Raw genomic sequence first — 22,420 nt, 5'->3', positions numbered from 1 at the left:
CTGGGAGGTCAAGGCTGCAGTGAGCTGAGATCACGCAACTGCACTCCAGCCTGGGTGACAAAGTGAGACCCTGTTTCAAAAAAAAAAAAAAAAAAAATTTACTGAGGCTAATCAGAGCCTCATAGGAATATAATAACCATCTGATCACTGCTTACCCTTCGTTCCCTTTTTTTTTCCTTCCTGCTGTTCTTTCTTCTTTAAATAAGGAAGTTCCCAAAACCCCCTTTGGAAAAAACACAGGTCACAGATGCTCCTGTTACCTGTGTTTTTTCCCAGGTGAATCCTTAACCTTGGCTAATAAACCTCTATCAATTGATATCTGCTTCAGTCACTTTTTGGTTCACACTTTATAGGCTATATTATCTCTTTTTATCATTTTTTTTTTTTTGAGATGGAGTATTGCTCTGTTGCCCAGGCTGGAGTGCAGTGGTGTGATCTTGGCTCACTACAAACTCTGCCCCCAAAGGGTTCAAGCGATTCTCCTGCCTCAGCCTCCCAAGGAGCTGGGATTACAGGCACCCACCACCACGCCCAGCTAATTGTTGTATTTTTAATAGAGATGGGGTTTCACCATGTTGACCAGGCTGGTCTCAAACTCCTGACCTTGTGATTCGCCCACCTCGGCCTCCCAAAGTGCTGGGATAACAGGCGTGAGCCACCATGCCTGGGCTCAGGCTATATTATCTCCATTGCAACTACTCAACTCCACTGTTATGGTGCAAAAGCAGCCACAGACAATACGTAGAGAAATGAGTGTGCTGTGCTCCAATAAAACTTTATTTACAAAAAAGGCTGTAGGTTGGATTTGGACTGTAGGCTGGAGTCTGCCAATCTCTAGAAAAACTCTTGTCAGGAAACTTAAATCTACAAAATAAGAAGGAAACGACCTTTATAATAAGATATGGAAAAGGGAAATGTTTTTCCTTTTAGCCCTAGAGTAAAAGTTGTCCTGGATCTGTATGAACAAAGTTTAAAAGCAAGTCTCAGAATAATTAAAATGATACCAAGTAATTTAACTACATCCCAGAACAAAGTCCAAAATTATTTTGGAATACACCAAAATCCAGCACTAATATCGTAAAACTTACAGTGTCTGACATCTAATAAAAAATTACCAAGAATGCAAAGAAGTAGGGAAATATGTCTCACAACAAAGAGAGAGAGAGAAAAAAAATCAGTGAATAGAAACAAGTCTAGAAATGAAAAAGATAAGATAATTAGACAGGGAACTTTAAAAAGCTATTATCAATGTTTCCTATGTTCAAAGAGGGAAAAGAAAAGCACGAAAATAATTAAAGGAGAAATGAAAGGTAGAAAAAAATCACAAAGGGGAATTTAGAGATATAAAGTAAAATATCTGAAATGAAAACTACACTGGATAAAATTAATAGAGATTAAATACTAAAGATCAGTGAACTTAAAAGACTTAGCAACACAAATTATCTAAAGAAATTATTAAGCTCAAGGTCTATGAAGTTCTTCAGGAGGCTTCAAAACCCACAAAGTCTTTTTGAAGCAGTGACATATCTATGGTTCAGCCTGATCCCCAAGCAGTTCCTATTTAAAGAAGTTTTTGTTGTTATTGTTGTTGTCAAAGTCATAAGATGTGTATCTTCATATTTTTTCATGTGCCTACCAAAAAAACTAACTTTAGAATCTTGAGTTTAAAAAGAATATCTGGCCAGGTGCACTGACTCATGTTTGCAATCCTAGAACTTTGGGAGGCCAAGGCGGGCAGATCACTTGAGGCCAGGAGTTTGAGACCAGCCTGGCCAACATGGTGAAACCTCGTCTCTACTACAAATACAAAAATTAGCTGGGCATGGTGGCGGGTGCCTGTAATGTCAGCAGCTCAGGAGGCTGAGGCAGGAAAATCGCTTGAACCCAGGAGGCTGAGGCTGCAGTGAGCTGAGATCACAGCACCGCACTTAGCTTGGGTGACAGAGCAAGATTCTGTCTCAGAAAAAGATAAATAAATAAAATAAAAATAAAAAGAATATCAGTTGCTTTGTGGGTGGGAGGCAAGCAGAGAAGGCAAAACATTTGGCTAGAAGCCCGCAGTGCTTCCTCACCTATAGGAAGCAAAAACACACTACCAGTAAAAGCAAGGTTTTGAACTAAGTATGTTGAAGAGATATCTGCACTCTCATGTTTACTGCAGGACTGTTCACAATAACTGAGATATGAACCAACCTGTGTCTATCAATTGATAAAGAAAATGTGGTATAAATACATAATGGAATACTATTCAGCCATAGAAAAGAATAAAGTCCTATTATTTGAGACAACATGGATGAACTTGGAGGCATTAGGTTAAGTGAAATACGTCAGGCACAGAAAAATACCACATGATCTCACTCATACGTGGAATCTAAAAAAGTTAATCTAACAGAAGTAGAGAGTAGAATGGTGGTTACCAGAGGTTAAGGGTAAGATGGGGATATGCTGGTCAAAGTACATGGAATTACAGTTAAATAGGAGGAGTAAGTGTAAGAGATCTACTCTATAGCATGGTGACTACACTTCATGACAATACACTGTATTCTTGAAAAATGCAAAGATGGTGGATGTTAAGTGGTCTCACACAAAAATGATAACTAGGTGAGGTAATGTATTTGTTAATTTGCTAGATTTAACTATTCTACAATGTATACATACTTAAAAACTCTTGTTGTACATGATATATATATTTGTAGGTCAATTAAAAAAATGTTGCCCAACTGATAAGCTAGAAAAGATGGTAATTATGTTATATGTATTTTACTACAACAAAAAATTGAGAAACAAACAAACAAGAATGAGGTACAATAAACTACTGCCAAAATTTGGGAGAAAATTCCCAAGGCAGTACGAAGTAGATTAAAATGGGTCTACTTATATTATGCCAACCTAAAAGTAAATAAAAAGACCTATTATTCCTCCTGCACTTTATCACCTAATTGACAAAGTCTAGGACTATATCAATCTACCAAACCAAAATCTAGGTAATTGTTTCTGGAACGAGAGTGCCACTTTCCCCAACAACCAGAGTGCTGCTGCTTCTCTGCCCATCTCTATGTCTACCCTTCCTCAAAGCAAGACCTCTGTCTTTTTTCTAAATCCTAGGAAATGAACTCTTGAAAAGGTGGGAATGAGAAGGGGACTGAGCAAAAACTTCAAAGTGGAAAGATAATTCGGTGGTTTATTATATTTGGGGAGTAGTAATTCCCTACAATTAAAGCATAGGAGATAGGAAGATGAAGAGATGAAGATGATAGAGGAGAGCCTGAATAGCACATTTATTGGGTCTATACTTTTTCATATACTCTGCCATGACTGTTCAGAATCAGAATGGCAGGCGGTGATGTTAGAAAGCATCCTGTTAGAAAGGATCCAGAACAAAATATGCCAGACACTGGAATCTAGGTGGGAGCTATTACAACAGCTTACCCTCCAACTACAGATGGGAAATACATGAACAACAGAGAACATGGGCAATCCACCTCCACACTGAGAGAAAATTCCAAATATGGAGAGTACTCTTCTCTTTCAAGAATATATAAACAATTAAGTTTATTAAAGAAAAATGCAACCAGGGAAAAGAACGATTCTGAAGATTCAGAGAAATGGCTAATCTCTGGAAACAGTGTTCTATAAAAACCAGAATTAAAAAAAAAATCATGCAGCATCCTCGATAGGATGAAAAGAATCCTGGCTGCTATGGTATAAAAACAGAAAACCATAGAGAGTAAAAAGGATATGATACAATGGAGGTGGGAGAAACGTAGACAAATTACAGGAAAATTAAAAAAAATTAAAGCACACTTAAGATTACTAATGAAGGCAGAAAAAAGCAAAACATCAATGTATAAAGAAAAAACCTGTGAGGATCTCTGAGAACTAAGGTAAAAGGACAAGACACAATGAGGAAGAAAAATAACAGTTAAGAAATCCAAAGAAAGTAAGGTCAACCTAAGGATTTTCACTATTTCCTAAATGTAGTATGCACACTTATGATTCCTTGGCTTTACAAATTCTTACTTCCTCTGATTCTTTTTATTTACTTATTTATTTATTTGGCAATCAGCTTTTTCATGTTGAATCCCTCTGCTTCTAATAAACCAGTGTAGTAGGCAGAATATTAGCACCCCAAAATCTCCACACCTAATCCCTAGAACCTGTGAATATGTTACCTTGCAGGGCAAAAGGGACTTTGCAGATGTGATTAAGGTTATGGAGTCTAAAACATGGAGACTGGCCTTAATTATCAAGGCAGACCCAATCTAATCACATGAGTCCCTAAAAGCAGAGCACCTTTCCTGGCTGCAGTCAGAGACATGTGACGACTGAAGAAGCATCAGAGAGATTTAACGCTGCTGGCTTTGAAGAGAGAGAGGGAGCCGTGAGCCAGGGAGTGCAGGCAGCATATACAAGCTGGAAAGAAAAAGAAAGGGATGCCCCCTAGAGCGTCTAGAAAGGAACACAGCCCTGCCGATGCCTTGATGTTAGCCCAGCGAGACTCTTGTTGGACTTCTGACCTACAGAACTGTAAGATGATAAACTTGTGTGATTTTAAACCAAGTTTGTGGGCATTTGTTATAGCAGCAATAGAAAACTAATGCCACCAGTCTCTTCTAACCCTTTCTCTGCCTTTAAAACTAATCTTCAAAATAACCTCTTCTGTGACGTCTTCCCTGGCTTTATAGGAAATGAATACTATGTGTTTTTTAATGTTCTCAAAGTACTTTAACATACTACTATTGGGACACGCCATAACTATTTGACTGAGAAGTCTGTCTCTCTGTCTTCTAGGCTATAAGTTCTTCCAGGGTATGGACTATGTTTTTTTCTTCTATGTATCCCTACCGTATACCAAAAAACAGGATGCAGTAAATATTTGCTGAATAATGACATGAACAAAAACACTATGTTCATGATGTATTGTGCTTTGCTGATAACCTATATTCAGAGTCTCATTTTATACATGTTGTACTACTGTTTTACAGTTTGTATGTTTTTGAGACAGAGTCTTGCTCTGTCGCTCAGGCTGGAGTACGGTGGCATGATCTCAGCTCACTGCTACCTCCGCCTCCCGGGTTCAAGCGATTCTCCTGACTCAGCCTCCTGAGTAGCTGGGGCTACAGGCATGTGCCAGGACGCCCACTAATTTGTTGTATTTTTAGTAGAGATGGGGTTTCAGCACGTTGGCCAGGCTGGTTTTGAACTCCTGACCTCAAGTGATCCACCTGCCTCAGCCTCCCAAAGTGCTGGGATGTAATTACAGGCATGAGCCACCGCACCCAGCCTGTTTGTTTTAAAAATATGTATGTGAGCTCTGCTGCTTCTTATACACAATGAAATAACCCAAAAGGCATTTTCAATTCATAGACGTCAATATTGTTAACACATACAATTTGTCTTCAGATATTTAAAAAATGACTGGGTGATGAAGAGACAACAAACTATAAGATAAGGAATCTGTTACTCTATCACCTCTCAATTTCTCTGGGTCTCTTCAACTATGAAATGAAGGTACTGGGTCTGATGGTCTCTTTGTAAATTCCCTATAATAACAGATTCAGGGGATACATGGTATAAAAAGTTTACAAAAGATAAAAAATAATAAGATAAAAATTGTTTCCATAATAAACAATTTTCACCTTTTCAAAAATACCTAATAGCACTTCTGAAATTTGAGAGTTTGAAATCTACCAGTGCATTCATGAATTCTGATACTCTCCATGGCTGGGGACAGCAAAGCTCACTTTATTTATATGCCTTAAAATTTTACCATTTCCTTTCCGCTGAAATGCTAAAATCCAGGACAACGTACTGAGAAAACCTAAGTAACTGCCATCATTATCCTTTGGGCAAATGATTAAATAGACACACAGATCAATCTATCTTGTGGACCACCTTCTTCAACTTATCTTCCCAATAGGAATCAGAAGATGACTAGTATGCAGAGGGGACAGAAAACTAAGATGAAAGGCAAGAGAACTTACAATAAATAAATGGCATATTCTAAAGCACGCTATATCCGTCGCAGTAAAATATCTCATAGCAGCAAAATATCTCAAGCTGTAAAAATGTTTTGGGGACAAAGTACTGATTTTAAATTTACTTGTAGGGTTTCGAAGTTTAGCAGAACGTGCCAAGGCAAGATCAAAGTGAGCCTGGTCTGCATTCTCACACAAATTGATGATTCGACACAGGCAATCGGCAGCAAATACTCGAGTGGCCCAGCGAGGGGCCACAAAGGGCTTTGATTTATCTTCTTCACCTAACGTGGTAAACATGGTATCATCATCCATCTCATCTTTCTTTTCAGCTTCTTCATCTTTTCCACTACTTAAGAGAGTTGCAGTACTCATATCTATAACAAGAATAAGGAATATTGTAACAATCTCACATAAGCAAAAATGATCCTTTAAAAAGTTATTAATATTAAAAATTTTTTAATTTTAAAAAAAGACTAAATTCTTACTTGCTGGAAAACAGTAAAACTAGCAGAATTTTTTTTAAACAATCAAAAGCCAAGGAAAAGATAACATAAATTACTTTTATGTAAACTACATTTACATATTTCAATAGTTTTACATACTATGTCATACTCTAGAGTAACTTGGGGTTTTTATACATGAAAATTTAGTTTGAACTTCCAAAAAATTTTGAAATATATTTTCCCAACAATATAAAAAAGCTCATTTGTTTAAAACATAATTTAACTTTCAACATTTTGACAGAGATTTGTAGATCAAAAGTTATTACTTTTAAATATAAGCTATAATTTACATGTATGTATCTTTATACATATATCTACATGTACATATCAGAAGTAAAACAATTTCCATTATTTTAAGAACGCACATTAAATACTTACCACTAGAAGCTGCCAGGACATCTTTACAAAGCATTAGCCAATGAGAAAGTTTTTCTACTGCCAGCGAAGAAAGCATATGTCCCAAAGTGTCATGAATATCAGAACATAATTTTCGATCTGTCTCCCGGTCTAGCATTCCAAAAAGAAGTCCCTCAAGACCAGTTTCTGTTATATTAACACCTTGGTGCCGGCAATGGATATCAGTTCGAGAACTAACCCCAGGGGCAAAAGGACTGACATCTGAAAGGTAATTTTTACAAATGAATTTGTATGGTATTTTGGTGTACGCTATAGGTAACAATTATGATAAAGACCAAGTCTTACATATAAATTCACAACAACCACAAAACCAGCTAGCTATATACAATTTAACTATGGCCTCTAGTTTACATATCTTTGGGATTATAATTTAATCTGGCAATTAGAGTAAAACCTCGAACTGTAAAACTGATTATTCTGAGATATTGTAAACAAATCTCAGGGAACTCTCAATAAATACTTGATTCTAATAAGAAAAAGTGTGGGACAGAGATATACAGCTAAATATATTTAGCAAACTAAAAAACTATTGTATTTGTTAGAAGAATAAATTGAAACTTATTCAGTGTTATAGTTCAGATTTTAAAATTTTTATAAAGCCAGAACACAAACTCTAAGTGTATTGTATCCTAAGAGTTCATTTAAAAATTGGGAAAATCCAAGGCTGGGCGCAGTGGCTCACGCCTGTAATCCCAGCACTTTGGGAGGCTGAGGCAGGTGGATCACCTGAGATCAGGACTTCGAGACCAGCCTGGCCAACATGGCGAAACCCCGTCTCTACTAAAAATACAAAATTTAGCTGGGCATGGTGGCGGGTGTCTGTAATCCCAGCTACTCAGAAGGCTGAGGCAGGAGAATCGCTTGAACCCAAGAGGCAGATGTTGCAGTGAGCCGAGATTGTGCCATTGCACTCCAGCCTGGACCACAAGAGTGAAACTCCATTGGGCACAGTGGCTCACGCCTGTAATCCCAGCACGTTGGCAGGCCGAGGTGGAAGGTTCACAAGGTCAGGAGTTCAAGACCAGCCTGGCCAAGATGGTGAAATCCTGCCTATACTAAAAATACAAAAATTAGCCAGGTGCAGTGGCAGGTGCCTGTAATTCGAGCCACTCGGGAGGCTGAGGCAGGAGAATCGCTTGAACCTGGGAGGCGGAGGTTGCAGTGACCCGAGACCGCACCACTACACTCCAGCTGGGTGACAGAGATTCTGTCTCAACAACAACAACAAAAAATAAATAAATAAATAAATTAATTAATTAAAAAAATTTGGGAAAATCCAAAGAGTAACAACAACCAAAAAGCAATGTTGTCATGAAATAGTGGTTAAATTTCTTGCTTCATCGGAAAATCTTTTCATTCTTGTAAACAGCAGTGGTATATAACTGGTGGCTTTAAGAATGAGTATTATTACGCCCTCTGAAGTCTAGAGCCCACTGAACCCTGAAGGGAGTAAGACAGAGGAATGGAACCGAAAGGTAACTATTTTTGTTGTGTCACCCCAAATACAGAATAAGGGGAGGTTTGAAGAAAATAGCCATAGTGAGTGAAATTCTAAAACAATAGAAAAAGTTAAATGAGAGGGTTCCAAGGAAAGAGAACACTAGGAAGAGATTAGGCACAGAGACTTTTTTTTCACTTAGCAGTAGATAGTGAATATTTTCCCATTTCAGTAATTATACTTCTATAGTATGAATGTTAACGGCTACGCAGCAAACCAATAAATTAAGGGAAAATTAATTGATTAATCACTGAGGACAAATTCCTTAAAAGAAAATTAATTGATTAGAGGACGAATTCCTTAAGAGGGAATTTCTAGGTCAAAGGGTAAGCACATTTTGAAAACTTCAAGGAGATAGTGCCAAAAAACCCTCCAGAAAATGTGCATGACTCTACATTTCTATCTGTAGTACAAGAAATATCTATTCCCACTTTTCCCAACACTGGTTATAATTATTATTTTTAATCTTGATCACTTTTATAGAAGAAAAATGCTATTTTATGATTATAGTAACTTGCAATTGTTAAATCACTGGAGGTTAAAGATATTTGTTATTTCTTCTTTATAAAATGTGCTCTAGTGGTTTTTACAAGGTGCAAAAACAAATTAACATTGCAGGCCTGAGACTACCTTAGTAAGACTTAATTGCAAGGTTAGCCCTTGGCTAGCATCTGGGAATTGGGTTTCTAGAGGTTTCCCACCATTAATTCCCTGATAAAAGTGGCTCGCTGTACCTAAACTGTGGCTTCTGCTGAACATCTGCTTTCCTTCTGAGTTCGAACTTTTGGTATGTGCCAGGCAGGCTATGCCTATGGGATCAGCCCCCAATAAAAACACTGGGCATTAAGTCTTTAATAAGCTTGTCTGGGAGAATACATTACACACATGCTGTCACAATCCATTGCTGGGTTGCGATCTCTATGACTCCATGGGGACAGGGCTCTGGGGAGCTTGTGCCTGGTTTCCTCTAACTTCATCCTACACACCTTTTCTTCCTTTTGTCATAATAAACACAGCCAGGAAAATGCCTATACGCTGAGTCCACCCGGGAAATCATCAAACCTGGGGGTGATCTTGGGGACTCCAAACATACTCATTTGTAAAAGCTTTAAACACTTTTATATTTTATTAAATACGTACATTAGTAAATAAAATTAGTTAATAAAAATATATTTTGTAAATATTTTTCCCTATCTTAGCTGTTTTTCTGTTTTTCTTTTCTTTCTTCTTTTTTTTTTTTTTAAAGAGACAGGATCTCACTATGTTGCCTAGGTTGGACTTGAACTCCTGGACTCAAGTGATCTGTCTCAGCCTTCCAAGTAGTCTCAATTTTGTTTATGGCAACTGACATGTAGAAGTTCTGAAAATTTATATGTATTCAGAAGAGTTCTGTAACTACTTTTGGTGATGTTTTCTCTCCAAAAAACAGTACTGTCTACTGGTAGGTTTTTATAATAAACTTCTTTAATATTCTACAATACTGTATGTCTGTTAATAAAGTTCTTATGCTATGCTACAATTGAAGTTATTCTTGTATCTTGCTTCTTTGTATCCAAGCAGCTTCTAGGCATTAGAAAACTTTTATAAGTAAAAATTTTCCCTCATAATAGGGGAAATATCTCTGTCAATTAAACTCTTAAAAAGTTTCCAAACCACCTACACCTAGATATCAGAAGACCAGCTGGGAATTTAAGCTATACCTAAAACCCTCCAAAAAGGCAGAAAGATAGCAGAAGACCAGCTAGGAATTTAAGCTACACCTAAAACCCTCCAAAAAAGCAGAAAGAACTAAAGGAAGCAAAGATCATCCTTTTGCTACCAAACATCTACTGACATTTCATAGTTTTATTGGCTACTTTGGTCTTACCTTCTTAGAGGAAAAATTACATCACAAGAGGCTAACTACCATCCAGAACTGGAAACCTTCAAGTGCCCCTGAAACATCCTCAAGAAATGGCAGAAATATTCTGATACTAAATATTTTTCAGTTTTTTTAAGCTGCAAATAATTTTTTAAAAATCTAGTCACTCACACCCAACTTTTTACTTATTTATTTACTTACTTCCTTACTTTAGGAGACATGGTCTTACTCTACCACCCAGACTGGAGCACAGGGGCATGACCATAGCTCACTGTAACCTTAAACCCTTGGGCTCAAGTGATCCTCCCACCTCAGCCTCCTGAGTAGCTAGGACTACAGGTACACAACACTATGCCCAACTTGCAAAAATTTTTAAAAAGCAAAAATGCAAAATTATCAAGAAAACCACATTGGAATTTTAAAAGTGGTAATGGTTTTATTTCAAAGAATAAGACATCTGGCCACATTTCAACACAAAAATGTTATTCGATAAAAAGTACTTAATTGAAATGTAAAAGTAGTTAAACAAAAAAGAATATTGACCAATAATATAACTTACTGGCACTACTGCTCTCTTTGTCCCCTGTATTTTTTGCCAGGCTCATGGCATATTCACATACTTCCGCTGCTTCTCTTTGTGCAAGTTGCCGAAGACATGCCACAGCTGCTCGTCGAAGTAACAAATGGGAACTACATAAGTGAACCTGTAAATAATAACAATGTTAGGCGATTTCTCTTTAAAAAGCTGTAATTCTTTAATCTTATTTGCCTAATGAATATATATATACATACATACATATATATATATATATATATATATATATATATTTGTTTTTTTTTTTTTGAGACAGAGTTTTGCTCTTGTTGCCCAGGCTGGAGCGCAGTGGCGTGATCTCAGCTCACTGCAACCTCCGCCTTCTGGTTTCAAGCGATTCTCCTGCCTCGGCCTCCCAAGTAGCTGGGATTACAGGTGCCTGCCACCACACCTGGCTAATTTTTGTATTTTTAGTAGCGTTGGGTTTTCATCACGTTGGCCAGGCTGGTTTCGAACTCCTGACCTCGTGATCTGCCCACCTTGGCCTCCCAAAGTGCTGGGATTACAGGCATGAGCCACCGTGCCCAGCCCTAATGAATATATATTAACATCTTACTTCTGAAGATGCTCTTCATTTAACAACCTCAGTTGTTTAAAATACAGTCAAATGATGGCCTTCTGACAAAATACTACTACTAATAAAATATACAAAAAAAATGTTAGTAGCCAAAATAATTGTCCCAAGATCTGTCCTCTAAAGCTCATACAATATAGTTAAATGAAAAATCCAGAAGGACCTTCTGCACATCTTATTTTACACATGGTCCTATTCAACTTTGTCATCTAAATTTTTTAAGTATATAGAGATCAAATGTAGTGAATGAAAAGTTAGGGGGCAGAGCACACCATAATATTTGAAAGCAAAGGAGGTTATCAAAGTGAAAAAACCAAATCAAGCAAACATAATCACCTGAAAAAATTGCAAAATGGGGCCTTTTGCCACAGTATTTTTTTCATCTGAAAGGTCCCTGAATATAGTACACTCTAAAACATAAAAGTATAAGATGCAACATGGCATAAAAGTTAAGAACTCAGGCACAGCTGCCAGACTGGGTTAGAATCCTGGCTCTGTCACTTATTCCTGTGACACCTTACACAAGTTACTTAGCCCCTCTGTGCCTTGATCTGCCCACATGTAAGGTGGGAATATTAACTCTTCACAGGAATATGGTGTAAATAAGTAAAATGCTTACAATGCTGGCTGGCACATGGTAACTGCTCAACAAATGTAAGCTATTATAATTATTAGTATAAATCTGACTCATGAAGAAAATATTAAATTATGTTCCATCTGCTGCTTTTCAAGCAAGGAAGTAATCTTTTAGAAAGAGTCCCAGACACAAATGATGGGGATGGAGAAGAACACATGTATGGAATACATCTCCCCTTCACAATGCCAGATAGTATATTTTTAGGCTATTAATATAGCATTTGTAATTCAAGATATACTTGCATAAAATTCATAGTCCTGCCTCAGTCTCCCAAGTAGCTGGGACTACAGGTGCCTGCCACCACGCCCGGCTAATTTTTTGTATTTTTAGTAGAGATGGGGTTTCACTGTGTTAGTCAGGATGGTCTCCATCTCCTGACCTTCTGATCCGCCCACCTCAGCCTCCCAAAGTGCTGGGATTACAGGCGTGAGCCACCGCACCTGGCTGTTTGTTTTGTTTTTAAGACATCGCCCAGGCTGGTGTGCAGTGGCACAATCACATCTTACTGCAGCCTCAACCTCTCGGGCTCAAGCGATCCTCTCGCCTCATTTTTTAATTTTTTGTAGAGACAAGGTCTCATTATATTGCCCAGGCTGGTGTCAAACTCCTGCACTCAAGTGATCTGCCTGCCTTGGGCTCCCAAAGCACTTGGATTACAGGTGTGAGCCACCGCACCCAGCCAACAAAGTACTTTATTTATTCCTCTTCCTGAAAATAAAGACATTTTGGAGCTTTCAAATACTCCATAATTAATTAGAAAGCTCAAGCATGGTCATATCACATGGGAAGAACAAGTCACTTAGTCTCTTGAAGTTTCTGCCTTTTTATTTTTACAGTGGGGACAATATCCAATCCACCCATCTTACACAACTGCTGTAAGAATCAAATGATAAAACATATATGGACAACATCATAACATTTTAATTTAGTAACAATTACAGAGAATTGTAGCTAAGAAAATACATTCAACAAACGGTGACCGGCAAAGCCTAAGTGAAAGAAACAAACCACTTTACAAAGTGTTTTCAAAAACTCCACTGCAGTTATTATCAGGTGTACTTTTCCTTTTCATTTTAACATCTGTGATATTAGAGTTGTAAAGTACAATCAATGGTATCTTTAATCCCTATATTTATTGAAAAGATAATCCTATCCACACTGAACTGTAGTGGTACCATGTGCCACAGTCATAAGTTATATGACTGTGTATGTGTGAATCCAATTCTGGACACTCCGTTGTGTTCCATTTGTCTACTTGTGTATCCTTGCAATACTACCCTGTCTTTCTTACTGGAGATTATGGTAAATCTTGATAGTACGTATAGTAAATCTTCCAACTTCATTGATCTTTACAAGCACTTTGCATTTCCCTATTAAGTTTAGAATCAGCTTGTCAATTTTTCCAAAAACACCACTCTTCTACTCCATTTAGCTTCTGTGAACAACACAACCTCTATTCCTTCTTTAATCTCTCTTAACTGTTCTACATATTTCTGGCTGACTCCTTTCCTCTTTTCTAAAATTTTCAAGTTGGGTTCCTCAATCATGACTCTCTCCTTGGTGATCTCATCTACTCCTATGTCTCTGTTTTCCATATAAATGCATATGCCTCTCAAATTTACCTCTTTAACCAGACCTCTCTTTTCTGAGCTCCAGGCCCATAAAACTAACTATCCACGTGTCTAAAACTGAATTAATGATATCCACTCTTCCCAACCCTCCTCCTCCAATGTTGCCAATCTCAGGGAATTACATTACTATACTCAAGTCAAAAACCTAGGCCACATCCTTCTAACCCTCTTCTCCAACTATGCCCCACTAAGAGCCAATTAATGAACAAATCCTTCATCCTAAATATTATTCAAATCCATTGATTTCTCCCCATTCTCTTACTACTAACTTAGAGCAAATCACTACCATCTTCTTCCGAGAATACCGTAATTCTTACCCTGTAGAGTCCACTCTCTATCATGCAGCAAGAACAAAATGTAAAAAGTGCAAATCTCATTATGTCACTCCCCTGCAGAGAACACCTTCTAATGGTTTCCCACTGCTTGTAGAATAAAGTCCAAAGGTTTTATGTATGTAGAAAGTCTGCATGATATGTCACCTGGTTAGTTGTCCAGTCTCATTTCCTCTAGGTCCCACGTCTCTGTCTTCTCTCTCAGCCTTAATCACACTAACTAATTGGCTCTTTAAATGTATGACAGCCCTTCCCAGTTTAGGGCCTTGCATGTATTTTTCTTCCTGTCTAAAAGTAAATGCTGTCTACTTCAATATCATGCCCTTTGTAAACTAATTCCTATGTACTCTGCAAACCACACCTTAAATATCCATTTTTTTTTTTTTGAGACAGAGTTTCGCTTTTCTCGCCCAGGTTGGAGGGCAATGGTGCAATCTTGGCTCACTATAACCTCCACCTCCCGGGTTCAAGCGTTTCTCCTGCTTCAGCCTCCCGAGTAGCTGAGATTATAGGCACCTGCCACCACCCCTGACTAATTTTTGGATTTTTAGTAGAGATGAGGTTTGACCACATTGCCCAGGCTGGTCTCGAACTCCTGACCTCAGGTGATCCCCCCGCCTTGGCCTCCCAAAGTGCTGGGATTACAGGCGTGACCCACTGCGCCTGGCCTTAAATACCATTTTTAAATGAAAATCTTTTCTGAATGTCAGGATTATGATAGGCCTCCTGCTATATGCTCTCTTCCAGGCTTTTATAGCACTTATTTGTAAATAATATTTTTCCATTTTCCTTTGTAAACTATAAACTTTACTATCACAGAGGCTTGATCTTGTCTCACCCACAAATGTATCTCCAGTAGGTCGCATGGCTCCTGACATATAACAGGCTATCAATAAGTATCTGATGAATGAATAAATTAACAATTATAATGATAGCAACAGATACTCAGAAGTATCAATCAAGCTTTAGGAAATAAAATTCCGAGTAGGAAAAACTAAAAATGTGATATATATATATATATATTTTTTTTTTGGAGATGGAGTCTTGCTTTGTCGCCCAGGCTGGAGTGCAGTGGTGCGATCTCGGCTCACTGCAACCTCCGCCTCCTGGGTTCAAGCGATTCTCCTGCCTCAGCCTCCCAAATAGCTGGGATTACAGGTGCACGCCACCATGCCCGGCTAATTTTGTATTTTTAGTATAGATGGGGTTTCACCATATTGGCCAGGCTGGTCTCAATCTCCTGACCTCATGATCTGCCCATGTCAGCCTCCCAAAGTGCTGGGATTACAGGTGTGAGCCACAGTGCCTGGCCCAAATGTGATATATTCTTAGCGAGGAAATAAACAGTTCATCAAGATATTTCTTAAAAGGTAAAAGAGAAAACCACTGAATAAAATGAATCGTCATAAAATGACAACTGAAGTTCAAAAAACAAACAAAAGATCTAGTATTTGATAACATAAAGGGGTGACTGTAGTCAATAATAATTTTAATGGTACATTTTAAAATAACTATGGATATTTATAACACAAATAAATGATAAATGCTTGAGGTGATGGATACCACATTCACTCTGATGTGATTATTATACACTGTAGGCTTGCATCAAAATACCCCAAGTACCCCATAAATATATATACCTAGTATGTACCCATAAAAATTTTTTTAAATGTAGAATAAAATACAGCTTAAAAATCAATGAATGAAATAGCTCTATACTTACACAAAGGCTAGGAACAAGGCTAGATAGATTGACATGTCGTGGTGCAAACATGTGAAGCTGCTGAAGGCAAGATATGGCAGCTGCCTGAACAAGAGAATCTGAATGGTCCTGTGTTATTGCACAACCCACCAAACAGGAGGAACGAATTGTAGAAGTTGTTGCTCCATTCCCTGGTGCAAAATGAAAGAAAATATAAAATATAATTATTTTATTAGTACCACCAAAAATATTCCTAGTAAACAATAATCCTCTAAATAACCATTCTATCCAATTATTATTCAGGTTTTTTTTGTTGTTGTTTTTGAGATGGAGTCTCACTGTCGCCCAGGCTAGAGTGCAGTGGCGCGATCTCGGCTCACTGCAACCTCCGCCTCCCAGGTTCAAGCAATTCTCCTGCCTCAGCCTCCGGAGTAGCTGGGATTACAAGCACGCGCCACCACGCCCAGCTGATTTTTGAACTTTTAGTAGAGATGAGTTTTCACCATGTTGGCCAGGCTGGTCTCGAACTTCTGACCTCAAATGATCCACCCACCATGGCCTCCCAAAGTGCTGGGATTACAGGCATGAGCCACCGCACCCGGCCTATATGCCTATCTTTAAACGTAAATAAGGAAATCATAAAAATCACATAAGAGCTACATTCTAGTTTTATACGCATTGCCTTATCATTATCACTTTTGAAAATACTTGATAAACACCTATGCTTAATAAAAGGCACATATTTATCCTCTTCATATCCCTGTGACATTCACAGGAAGAACTATCCTCACTTTCCCAAAGAGGACAATGGGTCTACGAAAGCGGCTTATTTAAATCACCTGTTTTTCCCTATAATACCAGCATTTTGGGAGGCCTAGGCGGACGAATCACCTGAGGTCAGGAGTTCGAGACCAGCCTGGCCAACATAGTGGAACCCCCGTCTCTACTGAAAATACAAGTTAGCTGAGGCGGGAGAATTGCTTGAACCCAAGAGGCGGAGGTTGTAGCGAGCTGAGATCATGACGCTGCACTCCAGCCTGGGAGACAGAGCAAGACTCTGTCTCCCTGGCGGGGGGAAAGAAAAAGTCACATATTTTTCAATTTCTAGCATTTTAAGTCTTTTTCTTTTTCCTCTCTTTTTAAAAATATCTGTCAAAATGGAGGCAACATAGCATAGAGATTAAGAATGCCGGTAACGGGCTGGGCGTGGAGGCTCGTGCCTGTAATCCCAGCACTTTGCGAGGCTGAGATGGGAGTGGGAGGATTGCTTGAGGCCAGCAGTTTGAGACCAGCCTGGGCAACATAGTGAGACCCCCATCTCTTAAAAGGAGAGGAAAAAAAAGGCCGGGTGCGGTGGCTCACGCCTGTAATCCCAGCACTTTGGGAGGCTGAGGTGGGTGGATCATGAGGTCAGGAGTTCGAGACCAGCCTGGCCAACATGGTGAAACCCTGTCTCTACTAAAAATACAAGAAATTAGCTGGGTGTAGTGGCAGGCACCTGTAATCCCAGCTACTCAGGAAGCTGAAGCAGGAGAATCGCTTGAACTCAGGAAGCAGAGGTTGCAGTCAGCTGAGACCACACCACTGCACTCCAGCCTGGGCAATAGATTCAAAATAAAAAAAAAGAATGCAAGCATCGGAAATTGATCTGGGCTTCACTTCTTACTCCAACCACTCACTAGTTTCCAAAACCTTGTGAAAGTTCTTAACCTCTCTCAGATTCAATATTTGATCAATAAAATAGAGATAATATCAGTCTCTAGGTTGTTATCCGAATTAAATAATGTATGTTAAAAGCTCAACCCTTTGAAAACATATATAATAAATGACAAAGGAGAAAAAGGAAAACTCTGAAAGTGGTTTATATATTCAGGATATCTTTACAATAATTTGCTGACTTGGGAGTTTAACCATTAGTAGAATTAGCTCAGTGGAATTAAGTGGTACAAACATAGGCTTTAGGATCATAAATGTGCCACTCATAAGTTGACTAACTCTAGGCAAGTTACTTATCTTCTCGCAGTTTACTTCCTCATAGAAAATTAGCTAATATCTTTTTCCTCTAGCAAAAAGAAAACAAAATCTAGATAATATTTACCTTATGACAGTGGTTTTTCATGCTATGTTCCTAATCCTTAGAGTTCAAAAAAAATGAAGCAAAAGTCCATGAAGACATGTGGATAGCACTCTAGGCCAAAGGAACTCCATTTTTAACTTTGTTTTCATGGGACTCCAAGTAAAATTTCATTTAAAATGTTTTCTCTGCTCAAAACTTCAACAAACATTATCATGTCATAGGTTTCTTGTAGGGATTAAGTAAAATGCCACATGTAAAAAGCTGAGTGCCAGGCTTTCAGTAAATCCAAGTATTCAGTACATAGTAATTGTTATTACAAAATTTCTTCAAGTAATGTGATGGTGATATTCAGGAAATTTAAAGATACTGACTATCTATCTAGGTTCCTTAATTTCAGATGATTTACTTACCTTGTAGTTCAGGGCCAACAGTAGTTATTATAGCACCCAAGCATCGACCCAAACACTGATGAACTTCTGTATGTGAAGGCGGAACTGTCAACAGCAAGGTAAGAACTAGAGATAATGTTGGTTCCACATAGCCACGATACATCGGACCACTAGAATCCACTATCAAAGCAAGTGAATGAAGAGACCAAGTCTAGAATAAAATATAATTTCATTTTAGTTGTAAGGAAGAATTCGAATGTACTGAATTGAGTATACTGAATTGTTACATGGGTATACTCTTAATATTTTTAGGCCTAACAATGTGAAGTAGCAAATCCAGATTGTAGGATATTTTCATACACATTCTTCAACTTCACTGTAGTTATATTTACCTATGTATAATAATGTCTAAAAAGAAACAACAAAAACAAAATATTCAAAGGGTCCACATGAAGATTCAGCCAATGACCCAGGACCTAGGTTAGGGTATCACAGGAAGAGAGAGAAGGATGGTTATTTAAAAAAAAAAAACTTGATCAAGCTAACAAATCTAAATAAATTTAAAAAAAAAGAAGAAAAAAGTACACAGAATAATACACAATAAAAAGAAAATATGTTTGAAGGAATGTATGTGAATGGGTGAAATTCTCAGAATAAGACAGACTTTAAGGCTAGGCTGATAAACAAAATCTTGCTATGTACTATTACAAAAACAAACCCTAATATATTTGTCCTAACAACTTACCACGGTCATTTTTATTTCATAGAGCAAATAATTTTCCAAAAAATTTTCTAAACTTTTGCAGTAAAAAAGCCAATTATATTATACCTGGACTTCAGGGGATGTCCCATCTTGTGCTAGAGCCAATAAAATGCTGACACTGGTCTTCAGATGTTGTCCTGAGCCTATTCCACCAACATAACGATGCAAACAACCAAGAGCCAATGAATGACCAGTCCTAGATACAACATCTCGAGCCGATTTCAACCTGAAAAAAAGATTATGCTTCAAGAACTAACTTTGCTATTTCCCTTAAAAACAACAACATTGTAAGTCACACAAAAACAGGGATTTACTGGGGAAATAAGAAAAGATTATAATCAATTACTTCTTTCTCCACTCCCTAACAGGAGTTAGAACTTCAATTTAAAATAACTACAGCTGGGTGTGATGGCTCATGCCTGTAATCCCAGCATTTGGGAGGCTGAGGCCGGTGGATCACTTGAGCCCAGGAGTTCGAGACCAGTCTGGCTAACATGGCAAAATCCCATTTCTAAAAAAAATTAAAGACTTAGTCTGTCATGGCAGCGCATGCCTGTAGGCCCAGCTAGTAGAGAGGCTGAAGTGAGAGGACTGCTTGAGCCTGACAGGTGAGGCTGCAGTGAGCTGTGATCACGCCACTGCACTCCAGCCTGGGTGACAGAGCAGGACCCTGTCTCAATAATAATAATATTAATAATAATAATAATAATAATTGGTTAAAAACATACATTTGACTGAATAAAGCCTATTTTAATTTTAGAGAAAATTTGACAACTCATTTTTAATATTAATTATTCCTTGAAAAGCCAATACTTATTTGAAATATTTTTATATTTTTAAAAAACAAAATAACTTTTATGTTTGGTTTTAAAAATAGTAAAAAGGTATTTGTTTTTTCACAGTATTACATAAAATATTTTACACTTAAGAAATACCCTATAATTATGATTTGAACCTCTTTAAAAAAGGCCAATCTTTTTTCTTTGTGAAATATATTTTAAATGAATTCAAATACATAAAAAGAGATGAACATTACTTTAAAAAATAAGCTTTATTGAGACTCACATACAATATTCACCAACTTTAGGTATACAATTAAATTTTAAATGTATACTAAAATATACAATTTAATGAGTTTTGATAAGTATACAGTATGTAACCACCACATAATCATTAGAACAGAGATGTCCAAGATGAATACGAGGGGTCTTCAAAAAGTTTATGGAAACTACGCATTATGCAAGAACTAAACATGGATTTCAACATTTTGGGGTACCAAAATAAACTCGTACTAACTTGTTATAATATATCTGAACAGGACCTAGTTTTAGGCACCAAGAAGGATAAGAACATCAGTTTGAAAAGTGCCCCTATCAGAGCAACACAAATTCTGCTAACGATGAATTAAGAACAAACATCAAATTTATGGTGAAGCTTGGGTGGAAGAATGGTGAAATCACCGATGCTTTACGAAAGTTTGTGAGAACAATGCCGTCAAAGATATCAGCAGTTTACAAATGAATAGCTCATTTTAAGAAGAGATGAGGCAGGCCGGGCACAGTGGCTCATGCCTGTAATCCCAGCACTTAGGGAGGCCAAGGCAAGTGGATCATTCGAGGTCAGGAGTTCATGACCAGCCTGGCCAAAATGGTGAAACCCTGTCTCTACTAAAAATACAAAAATCAGCTGGGCTTGGTGGCACTTTCCTGTAATCCCAGCTACTCCAGAGGCTGAGGCAGGAGAATCACTTAAACCAGGGAGGCAGAGGCTGTAGTGAGCCAAGATCGCGCCACTGCACTCCAGCCTGGGCGACAGTGAGACTCTGTCTCAAAAAAAAAAAAAAAAGAAGGGATGAGATAATACTGAAGATGAAGCCCACAGCTGAAGACCACACCCATCAATATGAGAGAAAATAATGCATCTTATCTGTGCCCTAATTGAAGAGTATTGATGATTTAACAGCAGAAATAATAGCCAACAACACACATATCTCAACTGGTTCAGCTTACATAATTCTGACTGAAACGTTAGAGTTGAGCAAACTTTCCACTTGATGTGTGCCAAAACTGTTCTACCCAAATCAGCTGCGGACAAGGCAGAGCTTTCAATGGTAATTTTAAACAAGTGAGATCAAGACCCTGAAGCATTTCTTTAAAGAACTGTAACAGGAGATGGAACATGGCTTTAACAGTATGAACCTGACACAAAGCACAATCAAATCAATAGATACCAAGAAGTAAAAGTGGTTCATTCAAAGCAAAAGTGGACTAGTTAAGAGCAAAGGTCATGGCAGCAGTTTTTTGGAATGCTTAATAAATTTTGCTGCTTGACTTTCAGAAGGGCCAAAGAACAATAGCATCTGCTCATTATAAAAGTATTTTGAGAAAGTTAGCCAAAGCTTTAGCGAAAAAATAACTGGGAAAGCTTCACTAGAGAGTTCTTCTCCAAGGGCAATTCTGCAAGAGTTTCAATGGAAAGTCATTAGACAATCACTTAATGGTCCTGATTTGGCTTCTTATGACTTTTTTGTTGTTGTTTCCTAATCTTTAAAAAAAATATTTAAAGGGTGCTCATTTTTCTTCAGTTAATAATGCAAAAAAGACTTCATTGACATGGTTAAATTCCCAGGATTCTCAGTTTAGGGATGAACTAAATGGCTGGCATCATCACTTACAAAAGTGTCTTGAACCTGATGGAGCTTATGTTGAGAAAAAAAGTTTGTATTTTTATTTGTATCTTTTCATTCTATTATTTCAAGAACTTTTTGAAGTCCCTAATAGAAGCCACATATGTAATTTAAAATATTCTAGTCGCCACACTCCAGAAGACAAAAAGGAAACAGGTGAAATTATTTTTTTTAAATAGAAATGAAGGTTTTAGAGTCCAGGCTGGTCTCAAACGCCTGGCCTCAAGTGACCCTCCTGCCTTGAAATCAATTTCAATACATTTTATTTAACTCAATATATCCAAAATATTAAAATATCAAGATGTAATCAATATACCAAATTATTGAGATATTTTACATTCTTTTTTTGAACTAAGTCTTCAAAATCCAATATGTATTACACACTCACAGCGTGTATCAATTTGGGCAAGATACATTTCAACTGCTCAATAGTCGTATGTGGGTAGTGGCTGCCATATTGACAACACAAGATATAGGACATTTTCATGACCACAGAAAGTTGCCTTAGGTCCCTTTGTTGTCATATTCCTTCCCCCAACATCCTGGCAACCACCGAGCTGTCTTCTATCATTATAGTTTACCTTTTATATAGTTTCATACGAATGAAATCAGATAGTACCTAGTCTTTGGGGTCTGGATTATTTTACATAGAACAAAGCTTTTAAGATTCATCCAATTTATTGTAAAAGTAGTTTGCTCTTTTTATATAGCTGAACAATATTCCATTTATGAATACATCACTATTTATCTATTCAACCATTGATAATTGTGGAT

The 22,420-nt window shown here is 37.7% G+C and overlaps 1 protein-coding gene across 5 annotated transcripts in view; it reads right to left on the bottom strand.

The window, feature by feature from the left end:
- HEATR5B (HEAT repeat containing 5B) overlaps positions 1 to 22,420 on the bottom strand; it is a 102,875-nt gene that overhangs the window by 40,631 nt on the left and 39,824 nt on the right. For all 5 annotated transcript variants that reach the window (XM_063594627.1, XM_003817657.7, XM_008970903.5 and 2 more), the window contains 6 exons: positions 19,027 to 19,186; positions 18,219 to 18,408; positions 15,753 to 15,922; positions 10,820 to 10,964; positions 6,863 to 7,102; positions 6,104 to 6,355 (listed from right to left, as the gene is read on the bottom strand). In XM_063594627.1, coding sequence (XP_063450697.1) covers positions 6,104 to 6,355; positions 6,863 to 7,102; positions 10,820 to 10,964; positions 15,753 to 15,922; positions 18,219 to 18,408; positions 19,027 to 19,186 — 1,157 coding nt within the window. The remainder of the gene's footprint in view (positions 1 to 6,103; positions 6,356 to 6,862; positions 7,103 to 10,819; positions 10,965 to 15,752; positions 15,923 to 18,218; positions 18,409 to 19,026; positions 19,187 to 22,420) is intronic.

The sequence above is a fragment of the Pan paniscus genome, chromosome 12 (genome assembly GCF_029289425.2).
Source record: "Pan paniscus chromosome 12, NHGRI_mPanPan1-v2.0_pri, whole genome shotgun sequence".
Classification (NCBI taxonomy): domain Eukaryota; kingdom Metazoa; phylum Chordata; class Mammalia; order Primates; family Hominidae; genus Pan; species Pan paniscus.
The sequence above is the reverse complement of the archived record's forward strand: the minus strand, read 5'-3'. Positions and strand labels throughout refer to the sequence as shown.